This window comes from Molothrus ater, chromosome W, assembly GCF_012460135.2.
Source record: "Molothrus ater isolate BHLD 08-10-18 breed brown headed cowbird chromosome W, BPBGC_Mater_1.1, whole genome shotgun sequence".
Lineage (NCBI taxonomy): Eukaryota > Metazoa > Chordata > Aves > Passeriformes > Icteridae > Molothrus > Molothrus ater.
In genome coordinates this window covers 213298-230543 of record NC_050510.2, presented here as the reverse complement: position 1 = coordinate 230543, position 17246 = coordinate 213298, and the positions used below count along the sequence as shown (strand labels likewise).

Below are 17246 nucleotides of genomic sequence, written 5' to 3'. Positions count from 1 at the left end.
CAATGCATCACTGCCACCTCCTTTGGTTTTTGAATTTCTTCCAGAAGTTGTAAAATTTATTCTTCGTGTTTAATAGCTGATCCTTGAGCTGATAGGAGTCCCCTTTCCTTCCATATAGCTCCATGGCCATGAATTAGACCAAATGCATACCTAGAATCAGTCCAAATATTCACCCTTTTGCCCGCTGCCAAATTCAATGCTTGTTTTAATGCTATTATTTCTGCCTTTTGTGCTGACATCTTAACTGGTAAAGATCGAGCTTCCAATACTTCAGTAGTGGTTACCACTGCATATCCTGCCATCCATTTTCCATCCTTCATGAAACTGCTCTGTCGTGGTTTAGGGCAAATTTGGAGGAGAATTTCTAAATTAGGGCCCCTCCAGTAAGCAAACCCACACAGCCCCTCCCCCCAACCGGTTCGGGAAGGATTCCTCGGAGAGGAGTGGAAAGAACCTGTTTATTTAATAGGCACAGCACCCCCAGCACACAAAATGAACAATACCGGATGACACTGCTCTGAAAAAGATGACAAATTCAGAAAGTCTCTCTTAGGGGGGGTGGTCACTCTGTTCTCAGTCCCTCCGGCGCTGGGGCTGCTACTGCAGGCCACAAAGTGCAAACTCTCGGTGTTCCCAGGTCCCAGTCCGGAGCAGGTTCGAAATGGTCAGAAAAAGGAAAGGAGAAACAGTCCAGGAAGATATTGGACAGTTTAGCTAAACTAGCTAATGAGCAAAAGCAAGCAGAAGCGAAGCAAGAGCGAGAGAGAGCAAAGCAAAAAACAAAAGCAGGAAAAGCAAAAGCTGCAGTCTCTGTGTCCCGCCAGGCTGATAAGAAAACCAAAACAAAACTTTCCCTCTTCAGAGCCGGTCTTAAAGGTACAGAACATAATATCCAACATTAACAGAACACATGAATGGGGATACAAGCATCATAACGTCACCCTGGGACATGCTCCCATCTGTAAATAATTCTAAATCAGGATTGTCTATTGGATCATCTCTCAGATCAGTTCTGCTGGAATATACCTGTTCAATAGTTTGGAGACAATAATGTGCCAGGGCTCCCTCATCCACTGCCTTTGGATCAAGGAACGCGGCTGGATTCGTGGCTGCTGTTGTCCTCAATTCCACATCATCCTGTTCCAAAAGCACAACTTGGTATTTGAGCATCCTGCTGGTGGACAGCCAATAGCCCCCCCCCCCCCCCCCCTTTCACTCTAATACATGTATCACCATATGAGGGACAAAAACAGTTATGTGCTGTCCAGTCGTGAGCTTCCTGGCCTCTTGGATCAGTAGAACAGTTGCAGCAACCACTTGCAAGCATCCTGGCCATCCTTTGCTCACATTGTCCAGCTGTTTGGAGAAATAGCCTGCAGGTCTCCTCCAGGTTCCCAGCTTCTGCATCAGGACCCCCAGGGCTAAATGTTGCCTCTCATGTACAAACAGTTCAAAGGGCTTGGTTAAGTCAGGAAGCCCTAATCCAGGTGCTGTCATTAATGCCTTTTTCAGTTTTCAAAAGGCAGTTCAGCACTTGAGAGTCCACACCAATTGTCCTTTTTTTGTTTCTTTTAGGGCTTCATAGATGGGCTTCTGTTGTGGTGAGGGAAACTTGGATGCTCAATATGAGTGTTTAGCAAGCTTTGTTTATTGAAGAGAGCATCAGACTTTTATGCACAACAAGTAATAAGCTCAGACATATTCTGCAAGCTAAGCAATCTATTGGCTATACTACAGTATCAGCTCTTCCTCATACCTTAGGGGTTACATCTTTCTTTTCTCATGTCTCTCTCACAGCTTGTTATTGTACCACAGCTATGCTCAAGGACACAGTGTTTTGCAGGTGCGGGGACCCAGATTAGCTGCATCCTCCCAATTCTTGGTCCAGAACGTGGCCCCTGTCACATAGCCATTCCGCCACAGGCTTCACTAAAAGTCCATTATTTAATATCCACAACTGGCACCACCCAACCACTACCAGAAAGCCTCATGATTCTTGGATGTTCTATGGTTTTGGAATTTGGCAGATTTCTTCCTTTCTGTCAAGGTCAAGAATTCTCTGCCCTTGAGTGATCTTGAAGCCCAAATAGTTCACAGTTGTCTTTCCTATTTGAGCTTTTCTTTTAGTTTCTCTGTAACCATTCTGTCCCAGAAAGTTCAACAGACTTATGGTCATTTACAGGCATAAGTGTTAGGTCTCTGCTGCTAGCAGAATGTCATCCACATACTGTAAAACTGCCCCTTTGGTGTTATTTTTTTTTCCATTGTTCTAATTCTTTTGCTAGTTGATTTCCAAATATTGTTGGACTATTTTTAAATTCCTGTGGTAGGGTGGTTCAGGTTAACTGAACTTTGAATCCAGAGGTGGGACTTTCCCATTCAAAAGCAAATTATTGTTTGGCTATTTTCATCCAAGGGTATGCAGAAAAAGGCATCCTTAAGATCAATCACTGTAAACCATTTATATTCCCATTTTAGTACTGTCAAAAGTGTGTATGGATTAGCTACTACTGGATGAATATCTGGTACTATTTTATTAATGACCCTTACATCTTGTACTAACCTATATTCCTCATTTTGCTTTGTAATAGGTAGTATTGGTGTGTTATTTTCTGATTCACACTCCTTCAATAACACATATTTAATAAGATTTTTATGAGCTTTTCCAGCCTCTTCCTTACCTCCCAATTAATAGGATATTGTTTTTGCCTTACCAGTTTAGCTTCAGGTTTTCGAGTAATCCTCACTGGTTTGGCTGCTTTTGATTGTCTAGGCATTTCAGTTGCCCATACCAACAGGGTCACAGTGTTCTCTACCTCCTATGGGATTTCTTCCAATTCATTTGACTCCTGTAACATAAAAATCCTTGCCCAAACGGCTTTTGATTCTGGTGTTTAAATTTGTATTTCCCCATCCTGAAAAATTATTTGAGCATCTAATTTTCCCAATAAATTTCTGCCCAGCAAGGGAACTGGGAATTCAGACATACATAGAAACTGGTGAGTAATCCAATTCTTTCCTAATTTAAATTTCATGAGTTGTAAAAAGGACCAAGCTTTGCTTTTCCCTGTAGCATCAATTGCATTTACCACTGTCTTGGTTTGAAACAAATTAGGAGGAAATGTCCTGAAAAGAACGTGTCCTCCAAAGAGAGGTAGGTTTCAAGAGCCCCTCCCCCACAGGTTCAAAAGGAATTTCTTGGAGGAAAATGAAAAAAAACTCTGTTGTTTGAAAAAGCAAAGTGCACACAGGCACAGAAAAGAAAATTAATATTGTTAGATAATAAACCTTCTCATTGTGGAGAAAGATGGTGGATTTTTAGAGTCCTGTTTGGCTTCTCCTGAGGTCTGGAGCCAGAATGCGGCATCCTGGAAGCCTTCCCCCCACTGGGCCACGGCATGGGGCTCCCGGCAATGTTCAGGTGTTTTGGACTGGAGCAAAGCTTAACAGTTCCAGAAGAAGAAGCTACAGTCCTGGGAGAAAAACTTCTTGCCTCAGCTAACAAAAAAGAAGCTAGCTAAAAGCAAAGACAGAACTACCTTTTTTTTTCTGCTGCATACACAGAGCTGAGTGCTGGGGAAAAGCCAAGGGAGTTACCTGTGTTTTTGAACATAGGCCACCGAAAGAATTCCACCGCCGCGCCCTCCCCTTTGAGCTTAAAGTTACAGGACCCATGTCTGGGCATAAAGCAGACGATAGGGGATACAGTATCATAACATCACCCCAAGACAACCACATTTCTACGAAGTTTCCCTTTACATGTATTCTATACAGAATAAGTTGCTCCTGTGTCCACCAAAAATTCCACTTCTTCTTTCCCCAGCCTCAATGTAACCAGGGGATCAGCTGGGGTAGAATCCCCTGGTCCCCTTCAATCTTCATCTTCTAATGGTCTAATCTTTAAGACCAGGTCCAGCTTTCCAGTCTGTGGGCATTCTCCCTTCCAATGCCCCTTTTCCTTGCAGACTGCATACTGGTCTTCCCCTAACTGTTGTCAGGGAAACAGTGGAAGCCTTCCACCTCCCCTTCCCCTCGTTCCCCCCACCCGACCTCCCCTGTTGGCCGGTCCCTTAGTACCCTCCACAGGTCCCCTAGCCACCCCCAAAGTTGCAAGCAGTTTGTCATGTCTCTTGTTTTCCCTTCTAGCCTGCCATAGTTCTTTTTCCCTATCCCTGTCGTGATATACTTTCCACGCTTCATCTAACAACTTTCCTAAGTCATGTGACTCCATTCCTTCCAGTTTCTGGAGTTTCTTTCTAATATCTGGAGTAGACTGCCCTATAAAGGTAGTTGCTAACTGTACAGCCTCCTCTGGATTCTCAGGATCCAGATCAGTATATTTTTCTGGCAGTCACCTTCAATAGTTCCATGAAAGCTGTGGGGGATTCAGTACTGTCCTGCTTTACCTCATACAGTTTTGACCAGTTCATGTCTTTTGGTGTAGCATGCTTTACATCAAACAATATTCATCTCTGATATCTTGTTAAACAATCTTGGAGTCCCAATAAATTAGGGTTCCACCTTGGATCTGTTGAAGGAAAAATCACATCTACAGTTCCTCCTAAGTCTCCATTAGCATGTGCCCCCTCCACCTGCTTTCTGGCCATGGTCAAAACTATCCTTTTTTCTGTGCTATCCAACAACATATCTAACATCATTTGTATATCATTCCAGTCAGGGTCCTGAGTCCTAATTATGGTTTCAAATACTTTAGCAACTCTATCCGGATCCTCTCTATAAACTCCTGCTGCCTTTTCCCGTGACATTAAATCCACAATTGAAAATGGGGTCTTTACTTTTCCTGGACCATGTTTCCCAACTGCCTGCCAGAGGGGAGCCATCAGAATATCCCCAGCATCCCCCCCAACATCTCCTTGCTGCCTTCTAGTGCGTCCTGCAATCAGGCTAAAATCCTCTGATCCCCTAAAGCGTTGTCTCAGTTCCAGTCCACTGTCCCATGACCTACTTATGCATCTAGCCACGTTCCCTGCTGATTCATCATTCACCCCACCTGCTCTTTGCCGTAGAGCAACCATCATCTCTAAATCATCCTTGTCCTCTCTTCCACACTTTAAGCACCTCTGCCCTAGGCTGCAGACAGAACACCTCCTTTTCAATCTTTTGCCTTTCTTTTCCTTTTCAAGTGCAAAAATTAATGGATCTTGCGGGGTCCTCCCACATTCCTTTTGCCACTCTGGATGATTTCTTAGGGTGAAAAACAAGTCAACATAAGGAGCTTCAGTCCACTTCTTTTCCCTTCTACAAAACAACATTAATTGCAACAGGGTGTTATACTGTAAGGTTCCATCCTTAGGCCACTTCTTTTGATCTTCCAGCATGTAAAGTGGCTACCACTGATTACAGAATTGTAAGTTTTTCACGCATGAGGGGAATACCCCAAATTTGTTTCCAGTGTTTCAAGATACATCCCAGCAGTGACACCTGTGATGCCCCTTTTGAGGTTTTGTTTCCCATTATAACAAAATACTGTTTAGGAGCTCCTTAGAAGGGAGTCTAACTCTTCCCTTTTGAAGGGACTCTAACCCTTTCCTTTTCTCACCTTAGGTAACTTTAAACCAAACCCTGTGTAGCTTTTGCTGTGCCTTATAGGTAGGTTAACAGTTAACATCTTTAAAGTAAAGAATGCCTTTATCTTACCAGGGGTCTTGTTCTGATTTCCTTTGGACCAGGGATCAAAAGTTCTCCCCGAGAATCCCTCGGTGCTGGCTGGAAGTCCTGTGATCCCTTGGATCCGTGGAAAATCAGGAGTCTGTCCCATCTGGGTCACCAAAACCGTTACCAAAAATTCGGTAAAATAAGAAACCCCTTAACACCAATGTAGCATTAAGAAGCAGGCATTCTTTATTTGACTGGATGCTCGGGGGGATAGCTCCTCCCAAAGCTGTGCATGCTGGGTACAGGAAAGTTTCTGTTTAGATACTGTATTTTGCATACATATTCATTGATTGTCCCAGACTAAACAAACATGTGATAATCATTTCCCTGAAATCATTAACGTATTTCCCCTCCCCTTTACTCGTGCGTTCATCTGTCCTGGGGGGGTCTCTCTGGTGGTCCCTGGTATTCCTAGACTCTGGTGTTCCAGGTGACCTGGCTGAGTTGGCAGAACACTGAGGCTGGCTAACTTCCAGTTGTCCTTCTTACACAGTGGGCATTGTGCAGTTTCCATAGGCCAGTAGTTTCAGAGAATAAGCATTGTGTTAGCTCACTAGGTGAAGGCCATTTATTATCTGGTAACACACCTATGAGGAAAAGAATTAGTTGCCTAGCCAACAGTGAGTGTGCTCATCCTTCCTCTTCCATTACGGTGCAGGCATCTCCTGTATCACACCAGGAAGCATGAAAGCCTCAGCAGTCCAACTGCTGTTGGATATACTTCAAAAGCTTTTTAGGTAAGCTGGTGTTCTATACTCTCCATCTTGGAGATTTGGTCTATACCATTTCTATAATTTAGCAGATTCTGACCAGACTGTCAAACAAAAGATAACGGCTCCTGGAAACAACAATTTGCAGGTGATAATGGTTGGATAATGGCCCTTTAGTTATTTTTGGCCACCTGTCCTGCCGACTCTAGTGCTTGGCTTTGACTTAATGACTCTGCTCCTAGCATACATTATTCCTTAGCATGAGCTGTGATAGCCAAAAATTTAAGTGGGAGTTTAATGAACAGTCACACACAGTAAAGACAAAATCTTGTAGAATCTTTGAGGTTAGATTTTGAGGAGTACTACCTGAAACACTTAAGAGTTGCAAGCACAGAATCATGCTTTAACCTTGCATTGCACTGTCACATGATGTTCATGAAATAAACAGGGGCAGGAGATTTTCTCCTTTTTAATGCCTTTATTAAAAGTGATCAGCTCGGGTGGGGAGAACCGATGGGTCCATGCTCACACCGCCGCTGCTCCCAAGAGTGGCTCGGAGGAGAAGGAAGAATGCAGCTTTGTCCACTGGTCTGTGGGCAGAGCTGGGGGTTCCATCCTCACGAGAGCATCGGGAAATCCCTTGCTTTTCGGTTGAACATTTGAGGTCCTCTGACTAGCTGGCATCTTTTTAGGTTAGGGGTAAAAAGGCCTTGGCAGATACTAGATTCTGTTCCTCACGTCTAGTCATCACTTTGATTTGTCAATTTTGTGTTGGCTCGTTGTTTTAGGGGTTTTTGGCTAGGTTTGGTCAGGGGTCTCTCCTGTTGCATGCTGGATCCGATGTCATTTGCGTGTCGACTCGATGTCCCTTCCCCTTCACTGTCTGGGTGTCATCCTCTAGGAAGCAGCAGGGTGCCACTCGACAAAAGGGGGAATTCTTAACCATCAACGACAGGTAGTTAACGAAAACAACCGGTGATTACAACAACAAACAGTTAGAACTCCACCCTGGCAGTAACTGGCCCAACATGCTAACTCTGCAACCTTTTAAAAAAAATGGGCAGCTGTTCTACTCATAACAGTTCATGTGTCTGAGACATAACACACGACAGACCTTCGTTGCTCCTCAGCCAAACAGTGTGTTTTATTGTTCGGGGCTTGCTGTTTTAGGCAATTCAAAAACTCTTGGCTCTAAACAGTCATTGGTCTAATCTCCACACCTCCTAGACTCTGAACCAGTCAAATGCTTGTACTTTAGGAGAGTTGTTATTGGTTGAAACCTCTGTCAGTCAGCCCACAGGCTGGCTTATGGAACTGGGCTGAATTTCTTATTTATAACCGGATTCATGTTCAGTACGAATCAGCTTGTACTGCAACATTGCACTGCTTGTGAAATACACTACTCTGAGACACCTAAAATATCATGTAAGGCATAAGACTTTCTTTGTCCTGGTAGTCAAGTATTATATCATAAATGAGGCCTGAAAGCTTTATAAAAATGATCAAAATAGAATCTAGGCTGCAAGGCTAAGTACTGCATGCATTTGAATGCATTGCATTTCTTAGGGAGCTAAATAGCTAGGTGTACATACAGCATTCATATGGCTGTGCAACTGTTTTAAATTTCAGTTCCTTCTTATAAAGTATTCATACGATTTGATTGCTTAGATAAGCTCAGCTAATCACAGAGAGACTGAATTTTGCCAAAGGAAAAAACGCTATGTGATATATTTTGTGCAAAATTCCAAACAAGCAAATCTTAACTTTAAATCGGTAAACATGCAGAATATTAATTTATTAGTTATTTATGCTTTGTGTAAAGTACAAAGATACAAAGAAATGTAAAGGAAGTCATGACTGTGCATTAACAAATACAAGCCAAATTTTACTTAAAGCTGATTTTATATATTTCTGAGGTTGAAGTTTGCACAACTATAATTGTTATATTATTTGGCTTTCTAACAATTATGCATTGGTTGTATATTGCTGCTTACCATAATGTTCTGAAAGTTGGCCACACAAGCTAATTTTTGTTCTTACTCTGTGATTTTTTTGTGATAGAACATCTAATAGTAATTCCCTATAGTTGAGAACTATTTATTTGGGATTGGAATTTTATGCATATAATTTTAAATACCCAGTGGTGTATTCTAGATTTTTTGGAGAAGTTTTGTTTTAGTTATTAACTCATTGCTTTTTTTTTTTGCTTGTATTTTGTCTTCAAAAAAATTTTTTTAATTCAATGTTGCTTCAGTTGTTACTGTGTTACTGCTGTCTTGATATTGAAGCAAGCACCTTGCAAGCACCATAACCACTTGACAGTGTTTTGCCCTGAACTTAACAAGCTGTCCACTTTATGCAGAAAAGTCATGTTTGTGTCCATTGGCTGAAGTATATTCTTATTTGTCTTGCAGGCACAGGAGAGAGTGGCAAAAGCACATTCATCAAACAGATGAGAATTATTCATGGATCAGGTTACACTGATGAAGACAAAAGGGGCTTTACGAAATTGGTGTACCAGAATATATTTACAGCAATGCAGGCCATGATCAGAGCCATGGATACCCTCAAAATCCCATATAAGTACGACCATAATAAGGTGAGATTTTTGTTTATTTCCATAGCTGAAATTTTTCCTCTTTTATCTTTAGGAAATGTACTGAAGGCCTCTAAAAATGATAAATCACAAATTATATTCTACCTAAAGTTTGGAAGAAAAGGGCTTCTTCTAGTCCTGCCTTGAGTTCTCTGCCCTTTGCAATGCTCTGACAACACAGGTGCTGTTCTTATCAAGATGTTTGGGGGGTTTGTGATAGCAAGAGGGTAGAGGGCAGGCTGCCATTTGCCTGTGACTTTAATTATCTTTTTTCCCTTCCTCCCAGCTCATGTTCTGGCCAGAGCACAGTTAAGTAATTTTTCTGGTTTGTACCAGTACTACTTAAGGTTTCCCATAAATATTATGTGGGGGAAAAAAATTAGAAAAATAGGTGGGAATATCTGCTTGTATGTGAGTATATTATGAAATAAAACTTTTGATACAAGGCCTTAGAATAAGCAAATTCTTTTAAAAGTGATGACATCATTGAAACTTTGAAAGAAAACGCATTTAAAGCATTTTAGAAGGTTTATCTTTGATTAACCTGACTTCTTTTAATTTTTGTTCCATTCATAAATTTTCCATTTAAACTCAAATGTATAACTGGTATCACTAGTATTAAAATGGAAATTTTGCATATGTATTTCAGGTCCATGTTTTTGCTGTACATAAAGCACTGAATTTCCTAACAAGCTGACTTGAAGACTTAGTTGATTGTGAAGCGCACTTTTTCTTTTTTTCAGAATCAGTACTGACAGCCATTTTGCTGTAGTATATGGAAGTCCTAATCATAAATCAGTAAATTGTTTTCTTGTATTATACTGCAAAGTGTTTTGTATTGTTCAGATTGAGTGTTCAATTTATATAGGCTGTTTTTGTATAGTTGTAGTGAATTAGATGTGTCATACCTGTATATGTGTGGCCAGACCTTTCTAATTAGAGCTGTTCATTTCTCTATATAAAAATACCTTGACTTTAAGTGAGTCTATCTTTGCAGTCACCTCCTTCACAAGCATTTCCATCAGTTCTAGGTGTGAATTAAAGTACAACTTGCCAAAGTTGCCAGGTTCTAGATGCAATTCCTTTAAAAACTTGGGGATTTTTTAATTCAAAGAAATTAAAAATGCAAATTTATTTCTCCACTTTCCTCCTTTTTTTCCCTCCATTAAGAAGGTAAATTCATTAGCCTCGCAACCTAAAAAACACAGGAAGGGCATTTCCTATTAATTTGAATCTCATTAAAAACTTGGTCTCTAGAAAATATCTCACAGTTCGAGTAACTGCATATTTTTAGCACAGTACTTGTACAGTAGCTTAGAAAACTACAGCTCAAGCTGATGTTTGTATTGCTGAGCCTAAAGAAAAGAGAGTGAAGTGACACTTATCAAATTCAAAAAGTCCAGTTAGGTAGACATTTGTGATCTTTGTACAGTGTAAAAAAATGACATCCAGGCTGGATTATTTTAATATCAGTGTAGGAAGAGGCATGTTGTAAGTTAAGGAAGTTAGTTCTTCCAGTGTTGTGTTGGCTTCATAGTAAGTGATATAATTAAAGAGGCAGAGTCTGAAATTCATTGTCCTATATTATAATAATCTAGGATCTTTGAAATATTTATTATCAGAATAATGAAAGTCAATTGAGAAATGTAAAAATTATTGTTTACATTGTAATGTCTCAAAACTGATGGTAAGGCATTGTATCATACTTCATCACACTTTTCATCACACTTTTTTGTCTTGTCAGTTTCAGAATATAAGCTCTACTGAGCTTTAAGATTATAGGTGAGGGTTATCTCTTAGGGATCTGATATAGGAAATGGTGGCTTATGGACTAGGTTTTTAGTTTCCATTTGAGTAAACTGTTACTGTGTTTCCATTTTTTTTAACCAGAAATTTTGAATTTTTTATATGCATCTTGAATTTTAGAGAAGCAGTTTATAAAATTCAGAAAAGCCTTAGGTGGAGTTTTTTTGTCCTGTTTTTTTACAGAAATTGACTTGAGCAATTCTCAAAATTGCCTGTCTGCAAGGTTTTTGTGAATGTACAATAGTATCTCATGTGCAGCCACTGACACTCAAATTCAATTTAAAAAAATCTTATATATATTTAAAAATAATTTTTAAAATTATCTTTTTAGAAATCTGACCTGTATATTTATGTTCCTGTCAATTCTTTCAAATTCTGAATTAAAACAATAAATTTTTTATCTTCTGACATTCCCAGTGTTGTCCATAGTGGCTTAGAAGTCATTGCTCCAGGTAATGTAGTCCCCCGTTTCTCCTTTTCTATCTTTCTTCATATCTAATTGCTGAAGGAAGGCTTTTTATTTTTCCTCTCCTGTTGTTACAGAACTTTTACTAAATAAATTTACTACTGTGCTAAAGAACTACTAGCAGTTTTACCCATTATTGTTCCCTTTCAGTGTAATTTCCAGAAGACAGTTGCCTCTTCTTACAGACTGTCAGGAAGATGTCACTCAGCAGTGGTTGTCAGGCAGAAAATCTTATTTGAATCCATAATCATAATTTCCCATGAGACTTCTTAACTGTTTATAACAAGATACCTAATGTAAGATAGAGCAAGTTACAAGAAACCATAGTCACTAAAAACGTAAAATTATGCCTTAAAGTAGACCAAGAATTTTGCTGTAAGTTGTTTCTATTGGTGAAGTTGTTTCTTTATTTAAGCCTATTTCCCTATAGGAAATGTTTAAAAATTAAAAAAAGCAGATATGGGAAAATGGTTTTAAAGTCCAAAATCTTACTGAAATTGTCTTCAAGGCCAAGTTTACTTTGTTAATAGCTCCACATCCCCACCCCCATAGAAGTAATCTACTGTAACAAACTGTCCTGGTTTAGGGTAAATTTGACACAAAACCTCCAAAGGGGTTCCTCTAGAAAGCAGATTCAATCAGCCCCTCCCCCAACTGGTTCAGTAAAATATTTCCTTGGAGAAAAATGGAAAAAACCTGTTTATTTAACAGGCAAAGCATTCACCAGCACAAAAAAATGAACAATATTAAACAATAAAGCATCTTGCCAATCTGAAGAGATTGACTCAGAAAGTCCTTTTTGTGGGTTGCAGCTCAGCTGATCCAGTCTATTATCAGTCCCTCTGGCACTGGAAATGTCGTGGCCCAGGCCCAGCCTGGTGGGCCACAGGTGGAGCTGCTGGTGCTCTTCTGGGTGTTCAGTCCAGAGCAGGTTTAAACAGTTCCAAGAAAAAGAAAAACCACAGTTCAGGGAACTTCTCTGCCTCAGATAGCTAAAAACTAACTAAAAGCAAAGGAGAGCTCTGTCCCACTGTTTGTCCGTCTGCAGACAACACAGTCCAGGAGCAGGAATGTGTAGGAGTGAGTGCAGTTTCTGATAACAAACTGCTGCTTCTTCTCTCCACCCCTTTGCTCTCAGAACCAGTCTTAAAGGTGCAAAACCTATTTCTGGACTAAACAGATGAATGGGGATACAATTCAGCACCATGAAGTCACCCCAGGACACAAACACACAAAAGTAAGATATCAGGATCAGGTATGGAGTCAAATTACATAAATTCTCATCTCAAGTAGTGGAGTCTTAAAAGTTTTGGATCTCTTCAGTGAAATTTCATGTTGAACAACAAAGTAGTAATTTCACATGACATTTTTTTTCTCCCTGGTTAAAGTAGGTATAAAGTCAAAACATTAGGGCTATGTGAACAACATAGGTTGGAGCAAACAACCTCCCTCATATACCTTACCTGGTATTCAAAGAGTATGAAGGATTGAATCCCAAGCATCAGCATGCAAGCTGTGTGTGAGATGCATTGACTCTCAGATGATGAAGAATCTGCAGGATTTATGGCCTTCTAAAAAGAAATTATTATATTTTTGGGATGTTGAAGTGAAATGTTTCTAAAGAATAGCTTATTGGTCTGGAATACACATAAAAAAAACCCTGAACTGTGAATCTTTGTAAAAACTGTTCTTCAGCGTCTCAAAGCTGAAGCAGAGCTTAAAAGCAGGTTGCAGGAAAAGGGGATTTATACTAGTCATGTTAGTTAGTGCTCCTAGTACTCTCAGATGTCTTCCTCCAGACACACAAAACTAAAGAAAAATTACCCAGTAAATAAAAGTCTTGCAGTCAGTTAAATGCTTCTAATACTATGAAGCTACTGATGAAATTTTTTTCCACAAGAAATAGATTACCTAAGAGCAAGCCGATATGGAAAATAGTGCAGTAAGATTTCAAGTATTGTAATCAATTAACATCTATGCAGATAAAGAAATTAAAGATTACTTTTTTTGTTCATGAGCCTTGTTTAATATGAGGTAAAAGCTGGTTCCCCAATAGCTTTACATTTCCTCCTATGAGGATTTGCTTTAAAAAGGGCTTAAATAAAGCCATGAACATTTTTTCTTCAGTGCTTCATAAAGAATAAACTTCCACAATCCAAAACAGAACTCAGTCTACCCCTAACTGCTTTTCTTTTTATCTGTCTTCCTCTGTCAGTCATTTATTTCTCTCTCACCCAGCTGGTCTCTCTCCTGTTTTATTTTACATTTGACATTATAAAGTTATCTGTTTATCTGTGACCATATTGTCCTACTCTCTATTGTTTTCATTTTTCATTACATTTAAAGCAAATTTTTTTAAAGCCATTGCTTACTTCCCTTTTTTGTTTTCCTTTTGGTTAGAGCTGAAATTTCTTGCATTTGCCTGTATTGCTCTGAGTGAAGCCCCTCTCGTTGGGCCCCAGAGGCTCCCCTGATGGGGGAAAACCTCCTTTTAACAGTTCTGTGCCAGGATTGAGAGACGCATGGGACTTTTTTTGGTCTTCAGCTTGCCGTGCATTGTTATCTTATCAGAAAATTGGCATGCCATCTGCCAGACTTAGCGTGCAAGAAAGTACAGCAAAAATGGTCACAAGATGTACGGTTTCAAGGTCTTTTAAAGCTGTTTTATCCAATTAAGTCTTAAAACGTACTTTATTTCTACCTTTCTACCAATAACTAATCCTTTGTCTGTCCATGTAACCTCTGCACTGCGGCAAATCACCCTGTGCCACCAACACTGCAGAAAATGGAGTAGATGAAGAAGACGAAGCTTGAGACAACGCCCAAGATCGTCCATCTTGCCTCCTATCTACCTCTATACTAAAATCCCAAAACTCTAAATTTCTCACCGTGTGACAAACTACACTATTCTCTATGATCTGTTTCACACACTTGTAGACTCCAATCCATCCCAAAGTCTTGGAAGTCTTCTCCATGGGCGAAGGTTAAAGGCAGTGCTTCTCTGGGGGCCAGGACCCCTCAGGGCAGGCAGAGAAATATTCCCCGTGCCCTGGGTTCCTACATTGCTCAAATGATTTTGTAAATTATTTGTTTCCATCTCCTATATTCTTCTTTACTTTTTCATATTTTAGCCCAACAGAAGTGACTTTTAGATTATATTTTTTTCCAAGTGTAGGAAAAATGATTGTCTATCAGACGTAAGATAGGTTAGCGGAGTCACTCAAAAAACTAAAAATATCTTTTGTTTGCATTTTAAAACAGCTGCAAGCCCACAAAATTAAATTAATTAATCATACTGAAGTTCATGCATCTGCTAACATTTAATTTTGAAATTAATAGGACCTAGATTATTTAATATATATGCCAGATATAGAATACTGTAGGCATACATTCGAAAACTCAATGTTAGCTACTCATATTTCAGTGCATTAAAATTTCTTCATTCCTTCTTTTATATTTTATTTTAAGAGAAGCACTTTATCTTTTTTGGAATATAATGTTTTAAGTGATTAACTACCCTTTGCTAATGGGAAATGAGAAGTCAAATACAAAAGCATATGTGTGGGGTGTGATGTCCATGTTTTATCTTTCCAATTCCACCATTTTACTCCTAGTAGAGAGAATGGGCGGTTAAAACGCTTGCTTACAGATTCTTGTAGATTTTGTGATAGATCCTGCAGATGTTAAAGGATGGTAATTATACAAGATGTTTCTAGCTTTTTTTTTGGTCATTGTTATTTCTTTTTTATAAGTATTCTTTCTCTTTTACTTTAGATATGCTTGTTACAGTTATTTTTCTTATTGAGTATCTGAAAAGAAATATTCATATGACCATGCATTCTGACAATAAAAATATTAAATACTCTCTGGGCAACTTTTCTATGTAATATAGTAGAGGTCTGGAATTTATTTTAAGGTAATGAGTAAGATGTCACAGTCTTGAAATGATTCTGATTTTTTTCCTTCATTAGCAGTAGTTTAATAGCTATATGGGTATTTATATTATATATAATTTTTTCTGAGAGCAAAATATTTAACTTCCTATTTAGTTAATTCATTTGTACAAATTGTGTTTACATAATCCAGCATTCAATTCTGAAATAATTTCATATTGAAATATTTTTTTTAAACTCTCTGAAACTTTAGAAAATATTTTCTGCCCCCAGTAAACATTTTTTGGGAAACTAACTGATGCAGTTATGTTCCATTTATGTTATGTGAAATTACTAAAAGCTTTTCAGTCTCATGTCTTCATTGTCCATTTCTACTAACTCACAAGATTTGCTTGAAATAAGATTTACTGCCATGAATTAAGAAACTGTCAGCAAAAATGGGCCATTTTTTCTCAAGATTTTATTAGTGTCTCTTTTTTAGTTTGCACTTCTTATGTGGTAAAAGTTGTAACATCCTGTAGTGGTTTTGGTTTGCTAATTTTTTGTTTCTTGGGTTTCGGCACCAAATAATGTGGTAGATTGAGCGCTGGACAAATACCAATGCACCCACTAGAATTACTTACTCATTTTCTGTTGCGAGATAAGAATTAACAGGAGAGCAAAGCAGGCTCAAACTTTAAAGGGTATAAAGAAAACTTTATTAAAAGAACTAAAAGAATAATAAGAATCAGAATAAACTTTTAAAACACTTTTCCTGCCCCCTAACTCTTCTTTCCTTTCTCACTGTCAACGTACAGAGACAAAACCTGGTATTTTCAGTCAGTTTACCACCTCTAGAATAGTCTTTCTTCAGTTCACTTACGGAGAGAAGTCCCTCTTATTAAGATTATGGAGACTTCTCCACAAGAAACAGTTCTCTCGTGGCTTCAATTTGCAGGAATAGCAGCAGTCCATAAATCTACATTTGTGAAGTCCCTCCTATCTTTCACAGCCTCCCCACAGCTGCATTCCTGGGCCATGTCAACTTATTAGGGTGCTATTTTTAAGGATGAGCTGTTCTAGCATAAAAACAAAAGTTGTCTTCATCTATATCTGGGAAAGAGAGGTTTTCTTCTTCTATTCCTGGGGCAAGGTTTCTCATCGCTCTCATTTCTCTCTGTTCAAACTTCTCATTTGATCACAGCTACTGCAACATCTGCTTATTTCAACACTAGTGCCTCTGTTCATGGCTGTGGTTAGAACGCTACATCCCCCCAATGCATTTAATGAGTTATAGGGAAAAAGAGTCTGATGTATCAATTATATTCTTTTCCATAGCTTTACAAGAGGATTTCAGCCCAAAACTAAGGCATCTCCTCATTCTCCTCCAATCTGGAATTTGACTTCTTTACTGACCTCAGTGTCTCATGTTGTGTTTTACGTGTCTTCGCTCTTTTCTTCACTCAAGATAGGATCAATGTTTTGCAAGTTTCATCTGTGCAGTGAGTTAATATCTTGCCCAGGCCTTCGGGTGGTCATGTGATTTTTGCAGGAGCTGTTTACGATGAAGATGAAAGTTTCTTCAGCGGGCTTTGCTGGGAGGATGGGGGAGCGGCTAGGATTTCAGTAGCCAGGCTAGGACTCAGCTGCAGCATGCTGGGGCCGATGGCCTCCCCTCCCCTGCCAGGCAGCTTTGAACTGGTCCCACAGCCTCCTCTCCCCCTGCCCGGCCAACATGCTGGGAGGGGGAGAGGGAAATTCTCTCTCTAAAAGCCAGAAGAGAAAGAGCTTTTCCCAGGCTTGCCTGTCTTTAAAATGTGAATCTCACAGAGGCGGATCTAGTTTTTTTAATGATTTAATAGGTTGTTAATTCTTAGAGCTAGCTAGCTATTGGTTTTGCTAGACACAGAGGAAGCTCTTTGTAGCTCTTCTCAAAAATTACTTCCATAGTTAGCTCTTTCCCTCCTCACCACAAATCAATTAATGCAAAACCAGCACACATCTGAAATGCAAGAAAGCTTCCTCTTATTATACAGTTCAGGTTTGGTTTAGAAAATTGGCTAAATGTTAAGCAAATTAGTTGTGGAGGTTTTTTAAATATTAGAAATTAACCAACTTTT

General features: G+C 39.3%; 1 protein-coding gene across 1 annotated transcript in view; it reads left to right on the top strand.

Annotated features, from left to right (window-relative positions):
- Positions 1–17246, top strand: part of LOC118701514 (guanine nucleotide-binding protein G(q) subunit alpha) — a 195355-nt gene that overhangs the window by 88252 nt on the left and 89857 nt on the right. Inside the window, exon 2 of the mRNA XM_036406170.2 lies at positions 8801–8985. Within this exon, the coding sequence (XP_036262063.1) occupies positions 8801–8985 (185 nt within the window). The remainder of the gene's footprint in view (positions 1–8800; positions 8986–17246) is intronic.